The following is a 15,858-nucleotide window of genomic DNA, read 5'->3' as shown; positions in this document are numbered from 1 at the left end:
GGCTGATTCAGAGAATCTAATGTAAAAAATGTACAAATAATTCTTGTTTATACATTATCTTTCCTCCAAAATTTTGGCACATTACTTTTAATACTATTGTTTAAATAGTTTTAAATTTCTATAATGGCCAATTTTACTGCTTTTATTAACAAATCGGGCCTTTTCGTTTTTCATAATAGCTTGATCGCCCGCTAACTTGAAGAATTACGACTTTTTATTAACAAAATGGCTTTTTTTTCCTTTTACTCTTGCTTTTGGGGCCAAGTTTAGTAGTTTTAGCTGAATTAGCCATTTTCACTTTCAGAAACAATTTTTTCTTCCAACTACATGACTGACGCCATTTTGAAATTTTTTCACGTTTTTCCGAGCTTTCCGACCCCCTTCGAAAATTAGAGACGAGTTACAGCTAACGGACAGTCTTTTCGTATTGGCTGATGCCCACAGAACATCTCTCCCCCTACTTACGTCACACGACTGAAGTACACAGAAGGGAATTACAACCCCTTTTCAACTTAGTTTTAAGAGGGAGAGCTCTGCATCGCCACATGTCAGTTTTTTCTGTTTCTTTTGTTACAACTTTTTCTTGGTCTTAGCAAGACCCACTATGTTAGTTTTCATCTAATTTTCTTTTAAATTTAATTACAGATTTCTAAAATCTATAAAATTATAAATCTTTAAGCTTGCAGGCCCAGCCCGTATGTTTTTGTATATTAAGGACTAATAGCAGACCGCTATTTATTTTTATTTTTATTTTTATTTTTGTCTAGATTTTAGATGTAATCAGAATAGTTTTTACATATTTTAACACCTTAATGTGTCATTTTGTGCGGACGCGTCAGGAAATTGGAACAGAGAATTGAGACTAATAAATTTTCCAACACACTTTGTCTAAATTAAAAATTTTGTAGCGAAAAAGTTTCAGTTGTCTGTTTTGGCGAAACGCGTAATGGGGTTAGCTTGATTCGACGCTCAAATCAGAAATTTCCCTTGAAAAGCCAGTTTGGAAGTCGAGTTCAGCTAATTTACCATTTTCCGCTTTCTATTTTTATCTGATTTTTTTTTTTTTTTTTTTTTTTTTTTTTTTTTTTTTTTATGTTTTACTTGTTACTTGGTTTGATTTTCATATGTATTAATTTTTCAAATGGCACATCCATAGGTATTTTACTGTATTTTTTGCCTTTACTAGTTTCCAACGCTTAGTATTTTACTGTGTTTTTTTCCTTTCTCGTGTAGCATATTTCTCACACTTCAATGACATTGTTTCTTAAAACGTGTTGAACTTTTTGGAGCCACAGCTCCTGGTAACTTTTAGGCGAGCTTACTACAATTTCTAATTTACTTATTTTGCAGCATATTGCGCAAAATGTTATCTAAACCAAATTGGTCGTACAGTATTGTACTAACTACCTTGCTTGTTATATATAAATATATTTATATACGTTTGGTGCGGCCGATTGCAACCAAAATACGAGGTGCACATCTACATGTTATAGCAGTCCTATATACAAAATTTCAACGTTCTGAGGCTACTCGTTTTTGAGTTATGCGACATACGTACATACGTTCGTACAGAAGCCACGAAAAATTCTCTTCAGAATTCATTTTAAAGCAGTTTTACAATTTTTTTGAAGGAAAAGAGTATTTTATTCTGTCCTTACGTACAGATATCACGCAAAAACATCGTTAAATTGCATTCGATAGCGGTCAAAATGGGTATTTTCGTTGAAATATGCTGCCTGAAACTTTTCGCGATTACAATACTTCCTTTTTACTTCGTACAAGGAAGTAAAAAGAAGAGGCATCAATGATCAATAAAACAGTTTTATAAACATCTAGCTTTGCAAGCATTTTAATTTTTATTACATAAACTGTGTTCTAAAAATAATTTTTAATTAATATATATTTAATGTGAGACGCAGAGAGCCACGCGTATTGCACTATAACAAAAGTCGCGCACTCGTACTGCTTTATACAAAGTCAGGTATGAAAGAGATGTAAATGTTGTTGCGCAAGTTTTCATAATGAGCTGGATTAAGAAATTGAAAGTGTCGCATTTGGCCCTCGAGCATGGCTTTTGCACACCTCCGATGAAGGTTACTAAAAAGAGGGGAGGAAAAGAAAACTTTGAACTTCATATATTTCATATTCATAAATTCATATATTCATTTGAACTTAATCAAGTTTAATTTCCTGAATTCAGTATTTTCTGATGTACACAATCAAATGCTTGAATCGGCTTGTATTCACAAGGCTTTTCAGTTTTGCACTAAATTTTTAAAAAGCTGTCAGTCTGAAAATAGAAATGCAAAACGATTATTTTTGAAAAGCTCACAGCACAAAGAGGAATAGAATGATTTCTGGGAGTTTTCCGGTCTTCATTCTCCTTTGCGTGCAATATCGTTTCCGCTCTGATTAGAATAGTTTTTTTCCCCAAAGGATAAAACTAATTGAATTTATTATTTGGCTCATAATTCTCATTTTGGTCATTTTAAACACATTATAATTAAACCTTTTGTTTAAGTGGAACCATCACAAACAACTGTCCAATGTTTAGTTACCCACAGCTAAAATCAGAACCTTCTGAATGAACACCTAATGTCAAAAATACATTTCATTCGACGTTAATCATTTCATTGGATGAGAGATTTGAAATAATTATATTTCTAATTTGCTCGGTAATCATGACAATCCTCAAACAATTGCATATTACATAACTTTGCATTAGGTTAACTGGCGAGAAATAATTGAGTGGTTATGACAGAAATGCGGAGAAATTATAATACAGAGAAAGATCAAAGATATGTACACACAGCATTAAGTAACTAACTGCTACGATTAAAAGGTTAAATTTATTCTGTAGAGACATTAGGTAATTTTTGGAAGCAGAAGAGATGAAAATTGAGCAATCGTCTTCGCCGGGAATCGAACGGCGGACCTCTGAAATACCGGCTCAGTGTGCTGACCACTACACCACGAAGGCACGCTAAGAAGGCGGGAGAAATACCTTATATACTCCCCCTTTTAAAGGGAAACTGATCCAATCGTCAAATCCTGTGTGGAGAGTCATTCTGCATTCTGTGTGGAGAGTCTGCAATTCCACTTCTGAACACTGCTATGTTTCTGTTAGTATTCTCCATTCACGTTTCGCAATGTTCAGTAGCTGGAATACACAAATAAGTAGATACCGTGTAGGACACATAAAACCTTCATAATCTGGGTCGTCCGGTGGTATTCCTTTTAATTCTGACACTCTGGAAAATTTTGGAAGAATCAGTTTTAGTACTCCAAAAATATGTTCTCGCGAATCTTCCAAAAAGTCGCCAACTTGGAGACGAAAATTGCTTCCAAGGCTCCTTACAAACCGAAACTACCCATATCTCAGCCTCTAACCCAGCTATCTCGACAACTCCAAAGCCGCTGCTGCAGAATCCACAGATCCACAATTCCATGCAACAAACAAACACCCAAGTACATAAGCAGATTAAATGCAAAATAAACTACGAAACTACCATTTTACAATGAACACAAAAAGCTACAGCAATACAGAAAATCAAAAATATTATCAAAAAGGATTTAAATATTCCCAACATCCTTAAGGACTGTACGTCCCGGGCAGTTAAATCCTTAAGACCAAGGTTAACTAATTCTTATTACCGCAAAAAGACGCAAGTCTATCATAGTGCACTCACTCCCTTAGATTTATGGAAGGAGTTCTTTGAATACGCACCACTTTGTCATCACTTCCTTATCACACGGTAGGATCCTTCGCAGGATGTCTATTGTTTGGGAGAGATCTCGCGAAGGTGCTTTGGGTTGTACAGCTTGATCTCCTTCCTTGAATTCCCTTTCCGTCGATCTACCATCGTATCTCCTCTTCATCCTTTCCGTGGCTGTGTTGATCGTTTCCCTGGCAAACCTATGAACGTCCTTTAAACGTGCTGCAGATCTTTAAAGTATTTACTCAGGTGAAGAAGGCGTGTTCGGTGGTTGTCCGAAGAGCACATAGCAGGGAAAGATCAGAGCCAAAAATAATTTGTCATAGAAAAAATCTAGTGCTCTCATAAATGGCACTCCTATACGCTAGGAGGAATGATGGTAGTTTTTTTTTTTTTTTTTTTTTCATAGTTTTTTTCAAAATCTTTGATCGTAGACACATATTTTCAATCGCAAAAATACTTTACATGAGGAAAATATTCATATTTTGCATTTTAAATTTGAAAAATTAAGTTTTGAAAAAATTAAGTAATCTAGCTTTTTATACGGCCTTCGGTCTCTATAACTGTTTTTATTAAAAGCTTATAATGAAAAATAAAATAACCGAAGTTTGAACACCGTACGAAGAAAAGTGACCGAGATATTTCATTTTTTAAGTCTAAAATTATGTTCAAGGGTCGTACACAAGTTTAGGAGTTTGTTTGCATGAAATGTTTCCGTTTTCAATGTAAAAATTAAATGACAGTTTAGGAAAAGTTTGCTGTTATTAATAGATTAAGTAAAAGAAATTCTTATGCACACCGTCCTGAAAACTATTGACCAATAAATATTTTTTTAAAAAAAGGGGGATCTTATTCATACATAGTTTTGTTTTCTAGAAAACTGTAATAGATTCAGTATTGGTACATAGCCAACTCGTAAAATTATTTTCATAAATTAAAGATGTAAAATATTTTTAGTTTAATGAATTTTCACATGATTATTAGCTAAGAACTAAAACTGCATAAGAATATTATAATGTACTCTTAGCTTTTGGAAACGTAATTATTTGCGTTAAAATTCTTTCAACGTATAATACGTAATAAAATTATAAATTATAGAATGTTGCTCTTTAATTAACCACAAAAGAATATCACTGAATGACATTAAACGGAAAAAAATAATCTAGAATTATTCTAATTTATATTCTGATACACTCCTGAAGGCACGTCGAAAACAATGTCAAATTCCCAAATTTTTTTAATTAAATATTTCGGTCAACTTTTTTCAGAGTCGAAACATTTTGTGTTTTATTCTTTATAACAATTACTTTTACTGAATGCAAGTATCGGGGGATATCTAAACTTAGATTTCGTAATTTTGAAAAAAAAAGTAATTTCTTTTTAAATTTAAATATGCCAAAACATGAATAATTGCGTCATTTAAAGCACTCTTGTAATCAGGAGTTAAGAGTGAATTGTAAAATTTAGTGAATAACATAACCTAAGAGCAACAGTTGCGAAAATAAAAACCGCATTAGGGCTGTTATGGACACCGTGTGCAATATTTTTTAGAAGCGTGATTAAAGCATATATGAAGGAGAAATTTAAATATTCGTGTATTATGTGCTTCAAAGAAACCAGTTAAAATTATTGCGTCCAATACAATGCGTGTTACTTTCACATGATGCATTCACCGCAAACATGCGGAGCAAAGAAATAATATTAGGAAATGATGATTTCGGAATAAGATTCAGGTACTACAGATTTAATAGCAATGTAATTATTACAACATGCAATTTCCATTCTGAGAGACAAAGCATATATTACCGTAATTTATTGCAACTAACGTAAAAGAGCTAACAATGCATAAGAATTGGACAAAACGAATGGACTCTAGTATGCTGTTGGACAAGACGAATGCTCTTGTCCAACAGTGTAGCGTTATGCCAATAATCCAGTTGTATTAAGGTGTGATTTGATTTGATTTGAGTGATTTTGTTTCACTCTCTGCATAATTAATTAATCAGCAGAACAAAGTAAAACCCTGTATCCCTGTAACAAAGTAAAACCATCTATGTTTCTGGTGTCCAGAAATAAAATCGGCTTGCTAAATTTAAGTCATCTTCAAATCGTTGCGGGAAATTTTTTTACCATTACCCTTCCTAAAGTTGATGGTATTGAATGAATGCGTCTTTTGTGGAGGAATCCATTGCCAACTGTTGAAAGACATTGAAATTTATGCAGGTATATCGCAAAAAAATATTTAAAAAAAAGAGTTCATATCTGAGGGGGCGAATAATACGAATAAATACGATATTCATTGGCTATTATTAAATAAAAATGCTTTCCAAATTGAAAACAGGCAAAATGTTCTCAATTTGGTTTCGACACACAACACACATGCATCGAAATATGTTCGAGAAACTTTCGATGGAGCCCAGCACTGCTCTGATGGCCTGTAATCTTGAGTTGCTTTATTTTTTCTTATCAATATAATCTTTATGCACTACTTGCTGGCCTGTTACTGCATTGCGAAAGTCGACAACAATTTCCCTTGTGAATTCTTGAATTCTTTACAGTAGTTATCTAGAAGAAGCTGTAGAAGTAGGGGGTGCGGCACTCATTTCAATTCCAATCTCGGACTAGAGTGAAAAAGAAAAAGATAACCTATTTAATGGCGCGTATAATCATTTTCTTATGTTTTTCTTTTTTACTTCCCATTCAAACGGTTTGGTTCTCGAATTTTGCTTACAGGCATAGGGAAGGACAATCCATTTCTTTCTGAACGATTAACCGGAACCGTTCCTTGACAACCGAAGCATATACCGTTGATCTCTGCGTATCATACTATGTGATGAAAGGCAGGTTTCATTTTCGGTATTTTATTTTTAAAATCATATCCTGTTCTTTACTTTCGCGGCTATAGTCGCTAAAAGTAAAACTGCTCTTGGGTAGAAAAAGTAAGTGGAAATAAGAGTACTCTCATATTTAAAATCCGTGTCTCAAAAATAACATACACGTCCACATACATTACAAAATAACATTACAGACATTACAAATACTTCGCACATTATTTTTCTTTTGAAAACAGTAGATTAGCTGATTCTAAACATTTTCCAATTACTTATACTTGCAATAACAACATTTAATATAATCCAATAGAAGAAACGTATACTTTTATTATTATTAATAATAATAATTTATGGCGATAACTAGTCATTTTAGCTTTGGCTTTGGCCACTACAAGAAGCGATGGTCATTTTATTATGGATGCATCTAATAGGCGACAGCCATTATCTCCTATGAAGAGACAGGCAATTTACATCCATGCCCTTTTTCGGGACTCGAACCAGGGCCCTTCGGTGCGGCTGTTATAGTCACTAACCAATTTCCCGTCTATGCTACTTTATTATTAAAATCGTTATCTACTCTATATAGAACGTAAAAACTTATATTTAATATGAGTTTTTCAGTATTTGAGTATTTGGTAGAAAAGAAATTTGTTCTGATATTATTGCATTGTAAATTAACCCCCTCCCAAGAAGAATGATGCATTTATTTAATAAAGAAAAGATTTAATGCTACCAGGCGTAGCCATGAATTAATTTCACTGCAGAACGTTACTATTTCTGCCGACAGATGGCGCTACCTTCTCGTTAGCTTTACTCCTGTTGAGTATAAATTATAACTGTAGCTTTGCAGATTTCTTTGTTCCTGATGAAGAGGAACCTGTATATATTTGCCTCGAAAATGATAAAGTCTTGACTAAAATCTACGCCAAACAAAGGTTGTTGATTTGCTAATTCTATGGACAGAAGTTAGTATTTTTGTTATATTCATTGTATACTTTTTTAGATATGCGAATTTTTAAGGTCCTACACGTTTAGAAAATATCACGCCCACTATTTACTTGATATTTTTAAAATGAAAATTAAAAGAGGTTGTTTTTCTTCCCACGCAAATTTTCAAATTTATCAAGCGAGGGGATAAGTAAGCTAGTGCCTGCTGTATCGAGTAAATTGTGCTCATTATTTTTTCCCTTAGTTTCAGGAAAAATAGAATCTGAAATGCTACATTAAAGATTATTTAATTTAATGTTGTTTAGTTTAAGTTCATTGCAGTAATATTTGAGATAAAGACTATTTTGCTTGTAAGCTTTTGCCTGAAAAATTTAATAATTCAACAAAAACTTCATATAACTTCGGCGTAAATATAAACTTGAGAGAATCAGATTTTTTTTTTCCAAACTTCAAAATTTAAGGTCTTTAATATAGGTCCTTGCAAATTAAAGTAAATAAATTACTATGCTATTCACTTTGAGTAGGTTCTGAATTCAAAGAATTCTAATATTAAATTAAATGAATAATAATTAAATCGCCTTGGAAAATTAAAATCGAGATATTCCCACTTTAAACACAGAATAAGAGGGAATGTTTCAGTCAGAAATCCCATATTTGCCTTCATAACAATAAAAAATATAAAATGAAAGATTAAAATTTTATTTTTATTAAAAACAAATTGTCCCCCTCTTCCGAATATAAATTATCTGCTTTCTAGAGGATTATATTGCCAATTCAAACAGTGGACTCGAAATAAAAATGAGAAAAAATTAAATAATAAACAATGAGAAGCCTTTTTTTTTTATTATTATTTAAATAACATCCTTTTAGTGTCAAAACAAAATCTCTATTAACAATCTTTACATTTCCAATCAAAAGACAAAGCTCCAGTAACCTCATTCGTCTTCAGAGCATTCGAATTATAAATTACAACTTAGTATTAGAAAATAATAAATCTACGTCAATCAGAATCGCAGCCGATTTCAGCGAGACTTCCTGGAAAGCTAAGCTTGTTAAAAGAAAACGAGTGGACGTACCGATAGCTCCTGACCTCTTCACAAATCCTATTAACAAACTGGAACACTGAGAATAATAAAAGTGTTGCATGGTGAAAGAGTTACTCATCTTTTGGGAGAAGTTAGTGGTAGGGGAAGGGAGATATGAGACTCCTACATCTCCCGCTGTGCTCTTCAACCTGGGATAGAACTTGGACATAATCCTCGTCTTGTGTGCTGCAATGAATAAGCCAATCCAGTCCTCCTTTTCCTAAGGAGCAAAATAACTTTCTAAGGAGAAGTTAAGGAATTGCAGAGTGCGACTAATTAAATCCTTAGTAAAAACATACACGCGTTTGAACTTGGAATTTAATCGTAATATTCACCTTCCTTTCAGTGAAGAGCAACTCATCATTAAATTACAATGATGACTGAAAGAAAAAAAAAATGAATTGTTTAGTGAATCAGAACTAATCCATTAGCGGTAAATTATTTCGAAGATTATCTTTCAATTTTTTTGCGGTCCACGTTCATATTACATGTATAATCTGCAGTGTTCCTAGTACACGGGAAAACATTCAGTGTTTCGAAAGAATAGCCATTCTCATCTTCTGGATGCTTAACGTTGTTGAAAATTAAGCATTTCGTTAACTGAGAAATATTTTCAAAAATGAATCGCTTCTGAGCTTTTATTATATGAGATTATACACCAAAGAGAAATGTTCTTATTCTTGAATAAAATTAACCAATTTTCAATTTTAGAAATTAAAAATTGGTTAATTTTGTTCAAGGATAATTTTAGAAAATATATTTAATAATCTATTTCTAAATTAATAATTTTAGATTACTAATTTAGAATATTTTTATTTTCTAAATTAATAAGTGATAATTTTAGATCAATTTTAGAAAGGATTAGGGTTAGTATTGTTCAGATTATGCAAAGCTCTCGAGGGCTATCTGCTTCCAAGAAGGATTTTATAATTTAGAAGTTTCTCATGCCATGTGGCAGTTTTATAGTTTTAACAAGAAATACAAGAATCAGGCGTAGTCTTGCCTTTCATGGAATATTTTCTAAAAGTCACTGAATCAAAATAAACAGAATAATGCTTCATTTCTCATAATATGTATGCTTATTACTCAAAAAAAAAAAAAAAAAATAAAAATAAACTTTCCGCTAAGCACATTATAAAATAAAAAAGAACTGAATTAAGTATGTATGAAATATAACAAATGAATGAATGAAAACTAATGTAATAAAGCATTATTTAATAAAAAATAAATTTAAATTTATGCAATTATGACGATTAGTAGCCATAAAATACTGGTATTTCGTCCTAGGTTTATTTATAACGGTTGAACAAATAGCTGTAAGTGTGTAAGTGGCTGTAAATAAAAACATCATAGTTCAGCTTTTCATTTACAACATAAATACAGGTGGGTTTCCTTTAGCAAATTCTTAACAAAGGCAGTTTCTTTCAGGTAATGATATTTTATAATCCAGTAAATCCAATCCAATCTGATTCATACACACGCTGATGGGATCGATTTTGAAGCCTACGTAAGGTACGTATTGTTTGTGTATTTAGTGTCTTTGGCATTTAATTGTCAGTCTAAAAGTAAACTTTTTGTATAGCTTAGCGGCAGAAAGAAGAGAGTAAGAGACCTTCGGAGTTTCATTTCCCAGCTCATTTAATTTTTATTATTTTCTAAATCTCGATCTCATTCTCGATTTCGACATAGCAGGAATAGAGGCTGGGATTATCTACAAATGTTTGGTAATTCTTATCTAGTTATTGACAGGAGAAAGGCTTTATATAATAAGAATACCGTACTTTTCCATATCGAAGCAAATAAACAGACTATTTTAAGTATGAAACCATATTATAATTAAAAATAAATTTGCAAGTAGATACAAAGAGTACAGAATTGTTCTAAATCAATATTAAATTATTCAGACTGTATACTATTCCAGGTACTCATATATTCCACAGAATCTATTAAAAATCTCAGCCAATTATGCAAACTTATAAAAACAGAAATCTTATTAAAACGTAGATACTTCATTCTTAGCAATTCCAATTAAAAAATATCTCATAATAATTTCCTAAACAAAGTGATATAAATATTTAAGGTTACTCAAATTGTTCAAACTTATATAGCGACAGCGAAATTTATTGAAAAATAAAGAAAACTTAAAAAAAATATCTTCTCTAGATTTTAAAGATTACGCAACGCATTTATCTATTAATCACATGTTAAAAATCAAGATAATTAAAAACTGTTTATGTCTCTCAGATTCTTCAGAAGATCGTTTACGAACTTTTATAGGCAGTACGATATGCACGAACTGATTATCATGTTATCGATAATATTTATTTGCACCTTACGAAACAGACTTTTATCTTCTTCAGACATTAAATGTTACGAACTAGCACAATGTATTACTTGAATAAGAAGTTGAGCGAAGTAAAATTTCTAACAAGGGAAGTACAATAATTTCAAAACTAAATGCAATAATACAAATAATTTAAAACACAAGAATACAACGATAAAATTCGAAACTTACCTAAAACTTCTTTAATCCACGTACAAATTCGAGCTATTTCAGCTTTCAAGAGTCTATGTTTATAGTGATGATGTCTCATGATTGTATAGCATATACCGAGTTCCTTCTCTGTTTCTTCTAAGATGTTTTATGACCTTTTCTATATTTTAGATTTATAGCTTGAAGTTAACAAAAGACGTCCAATTTTAATATTACTCCAAGACAATACTCGTTTTCTGGTTTTCTTGTGCCTTTCGAGCGAATATAAAGGTTACTATTCATACGGTTAAAGTAGCTGCTCAAACTGTTGAACACGTGTTAGAAGGGGAGCAATGTGTGAATACTCTAACAACACTAATTTAAAATTTGGATGGAGAATTTAAATCTTTTTTTGCACTCTAAAACTAGGAGCTGCAGATCAAAGACCTGATCTAATTTTCCAACGAGAAAACGCTTCTTTAGATTTTTAAGGCTTCCCTTGAGCAAATATGTTTCTTTCAGTTTTCTAAATTGGAGCTGTTTGTTGATGAAAGCCTGTACCCAACAACTGCTGTCTCCTTTTAAAAAAACATTCTTTGTCAATGAATTTTCCAAGCTTTAGATTGTATTTTTTTTTAAAATAAGAGTTCATTAGTACGAAAGCGCTTTTAGTCTCAATTGAAAACAATAAAAAACGTTTTTTCTACACCTCAGTATGGCAACAATACTTACAGCGCAGTTGAAAATAACAAGTAACTTTTTTACTCCGCTGAGTCAAATGGACAAAAAGTAGATTACTTAGCTCCTGCTTAAAGCTTCATCCTGGGCCGTAACAATAGGAGAGTGAATGTTGAAACACTTTGTTCTCAAACTTCAAAATCACCGTCTTAACTTGCAGCCATCAAGTCAAATTCTCTAATGTTGTTTAATGCAGTTGAAAAGTCGTGGTTAGCTTTCTTGCCATAAGACAGAATGATAATCTTTTCAAAATGACAAGTTAGTAGTTTAAAATAGCGTCAGTTTTTATCTTTGAACGAAATTTGGCACAATATTCCCAAAGTACTGGCACCGTATTGATTTGCAAACATTGGGTGCTCTTTTCGATGGACGTTTTACGTGACTCGAATTGGGTGAAGAATTTCTCTCTTTGCCATCCCAAGGTGTTACCTACGTGACCGTGAAAACGAGGAAAAAGTGTCGTATTTGGACGTGGGGGTGCCATACAAACAAGGAAGAACAGTATGGTGGAGAACGGAGGTGATTATGCAAAAGAGAGCACGGGTGTGTTCACACACCTACTAGCACTAGACGCGCGGGTGTTTGTAAATAAATTAAGCGGTATTTCTTCATCTCTGGGTATAACTATCATATTTTCTTTCCGTCATGCGCAGCCACCCGTCAAAAATTGTTACGCGGGAGGACAGTGGTTTATGAACCTTGACGTCATCGCCGACGCAGTTTATGAACGAAAAAAAAATGCAACATGTTCATGAAAATATTAAACAGTAGAACCTCGATGCATTGTTCCCGATCATTTCTCCGCATGTATCTTTCGCATGATTGAATGAAGTTCTATATAAATACCGTCATATATACCCGCCTCCGTCTTTTATCAAATTACTGTTTCATGACATTATCACTTATAAATCACTTAGAGATTAAAATTATTACTTAGAGAAAAAGAGTTCGACCAAAAATAAGCAAATCATTAAACGATAATTTTCTTTTTCAGTAAGAAAGACTAAATTGTTTTTAACCTTTCTGGAAAGATTATTTTTCGAAAATTCAATTTTCTCGAAATACATATAATCTTTTGTTTAGCAAAACTGTTGCTGATATGATACTGAACATTGAAATTTATAAAAAAGTACTTATATTTATTACAACGAATCTAAAATCATGATTATGGGTTAAACAATCTGAAGGTGTTCGTTCATATTTTAACGATCACCCCAAAGGGCTTTTTTAAAGTTTAATATGGTTTATCAGCAAATATTGATACAGATGGCCCAAGTGAATAATAAAACATTTTATAGGGTATTACATGAATATGCAGTTATACTGACGTAAGAACATTATATATCTTCTGTATGTTTAAAAAGTGAAAAAATATGCAATATAATTCAATAAAAATATTTGATGTTTTTACTTACATATATCACGCATTAAATGCTACATATATCACGCATTAAATGCATTTGTATTTAAACCAAGCAGCTCAAAAAGGGGGGGGGATTCTTAAGAATTGCATGCATCTATTGCTTTTAAATAGTTTAGTTTGTTAATAAGACATGTTCATATGAAAGAAAATATCTTACGTTTTTCCGAATGACAACAGATTTCGAGTCTAAGAGCCTTTTGGGCTAAAAAATTGTTATTATATAACCCAGTAATATATGGGAGCAGAAGCATTCTTTCATAAGCTACACGGTGCTCTAATGCTGAATGTTTATAAGAAAAAATACAAATTAATTGCATTATAAATTATATAAGCAGATACGATATTGCAAAAAAGATACACAGACATTTATTGCTTCTAAATTGTTCATTATTCCGTATTACATGCAACGCATTTATACGATTTGAAAGTTAAATTTAAATTATTCTTCAGAATTACTAAGTCTTACACTTAACAGTTTGACAAGAAATATAAATTAAATATCTTCCGCTAAAAATTTGGCTACATCTTAAAACTTAGGATTAGTCTGGATTAGTCTTTGTCAAGAAGACAAATTTAAAATCTTCTGTCAGAAGATTGGCAGCTGCTAAAAAAATAGCAATTTGTGAGGACGCATAGATGAGTAATGCTGTGGCAGTGCTATCTATAAACATAAAGTGATGTGAAAGATAGAAGGCATCGTACTGTAAACTTTTCGAACGTCAAAAAGAATTAAATTATATATAAAGGAATAAATTTACTGCAGTCCAACAGAGCAGTAATTCCAGATGGTATAAAAGAGCAGCTCCTCTAAAACTGTTCGACAGTCAATTAACATCTGACTCTTTTGGACAGGAAACAAACTATTAAGTTAGAAAAATTATTTCTATTTAATAATGTAGGATAACATAAATTAAAATAGTATAAGCTACGTGAAAGAGAAAAACTTGAATTTCAATCCAATCGACGGTGGTAAGCTACCCAAAGAGAAAAAGCACTGTAAAGCACAAACTAGAAATGAGAAATGCCCAGCTGTGGTAGATAGCTTCCCTTCAAAACGGGGTTACGTTTGCCAGAAAATACCAAGGAAAGACTAGGTTGCCAGATTTGGCGCGAATTCGCCCATTTGGCGACAAAATTGACAATATGCCATAGACGGAGCGAGAGCATTTTAGAACGCATTCTTAGCGGTTTTTCTCGGGAAAGTTCCCTAAGGTAGGTTAAACCTATATGTACCCTGCCTGTAAGAGGAGAAAGTAGTATGTTGAGTTCAGAAATAGTATTTGGAGTTCAGAGATTAGCTTGAGAGAGATCAGTCGAATCGGGAGCTGTACTTTAGTGCTTTGCTGTGAAGCTGTCTTCACCGTTACAGCCTGAAGGCTGTGCTGCTGAATCTTTCAGTCTATTCATCGTAGTTTTTTGACGACTGTAAACGCGTCTTTGGAACTCTCCTGTGGCCAATAAATTGTATTTTGATTCTTAGTCAAGTGTTATCGTCAATTACTCCAAATCCACAAACCCGTAGAACGTAACAAAATAAATATAAATTCATAATCCTTTCTGTATTTTTCAAAGACGAGGCAGGAGAATTGTCAAACTACTGCTACTTGAAAGAGATCATAAGGAGTATGAACTTAAGTATTTTATTTTATTCACGTTTTGTTTTTATTTTTACATTTAATTTAAGAATTAATTTCTTAGTTTGTGATTTATGGTGTTTACTTTCCTTGGGTAGCTTACCACCTTAGATTAGATTTAAATTCAAAATTTCCTCTTTTATTAGCATTAATTTCGCAACAAATGTCATAACTTTAATAGATTTTAATTAAGTTTTACTCTATCTTTTTAAATAATACATGAATGCAGGAATGCAATAATACATGAATGCCCGCCGATGCATAGGAGCTAAGACGATTAGAAAAGAAACCCTTCAAGTTGTAAATTATAGATTTAGGCCAATTACCTTACGAGCAGTCTTTGGCCTAAAATTTCCATTATTCACAGTCTGTAAAGACGATCTGTTTATGTATAGGATTTTACATACATCTGCAGTCGCGAGAAGATATTTCTGATCCGTTTCCTTTACATGGGTTTAGATTACGAATGAAATCAGAAATACCTAAAATTAACATAGATACTAGCAAGCTAAAATAGTTAAAATCTTGTGCAACAAAACATCTATTGTTATCATTCTATTTCGCAAAGAGCAGAGCTTCTTAAACTTTTCATCAATCGCGACCTCTTTGAATCACTGAGATTTTTTTCGCGACCCCAAATATTAAATATAAAACAAAGATATAAAAATAAATATCCTCTCGTAAATAATTTATTCTTTGGTAAGCAATATACGTATAAAATGAGGTATTTTAAGATTTATTTTAAGAAAACAAAAATTAAAGAAAACTCTAATGAGACAGATGTGCGTGTTTTCTGCTGCATAACAAATGAAATATTATGCAGCATGCATGCGTATGGAAATGTTATGCGTGAGATATTTCACACTGTTGGACTTAAAGCATCTTCAGCATGTTTGAACATTGAACGACATTTGGTTTTAATTAAAGCTGAAAAAGTAGTTTTATAAAAATATATGGTGCTGATTGAGAAAAGAACATTTAATGCCATTTCAGAAATAATGAGAAATGCA

General features: G+C 32.3%; 1 protein-coding gene across 3 annotated transcripts in view; it reads right to left on the bottom strand.

Moving 5' to 3' along the window:
- LOC118197491 (growth arrest-specific protein 2-like) overlaps window positions 1-15,858 on the bottom strand; it is a 163,309-nt gene that overhangs the window by 30,951 nt on the left and 116,500 nt on the right. The window contains exon 1 of one of the 3 annotated variants that reach the window (XM_035369016.2): window positions 11,096-12,337. The exons of the other annotated variants lie outside the window; for them this stretch is intronic. Within the exon in view, the coding sequence (XP_035224907.1) occupies window positions 11,096-11,174 (79 nt within the window). The 5' untranslated portion in view covers window positions 11,175-12,337. Of the gene's footprint in view, window positions 1-11,095; window positions 12,338-15,858 lie in introns of those variants that run through there. 3 annotated transcript variants of the gene reach the window in all.

The sequence above is a fragment of the Stegodyphus dumicola genome, chromosome 5, assembly GCF_044657685.1.
Source record: "Stegodyphus dumicola isolate Sdum_Otavi_A_Nest chromosome 5, ASM4465768v1".
Classification (NCBI taxonomy): Eukaryota; Metazoa; Arthropoda; class Arachnida; order Araneae; family Eresidae; genus Stegodyphus; species Stegodyphus dumicola.
The sequence above is the reverse complement of the archived record's forward strand: the minus strand, read 5'-3'. Positions and strand labels throughout refer to the sequence as shown.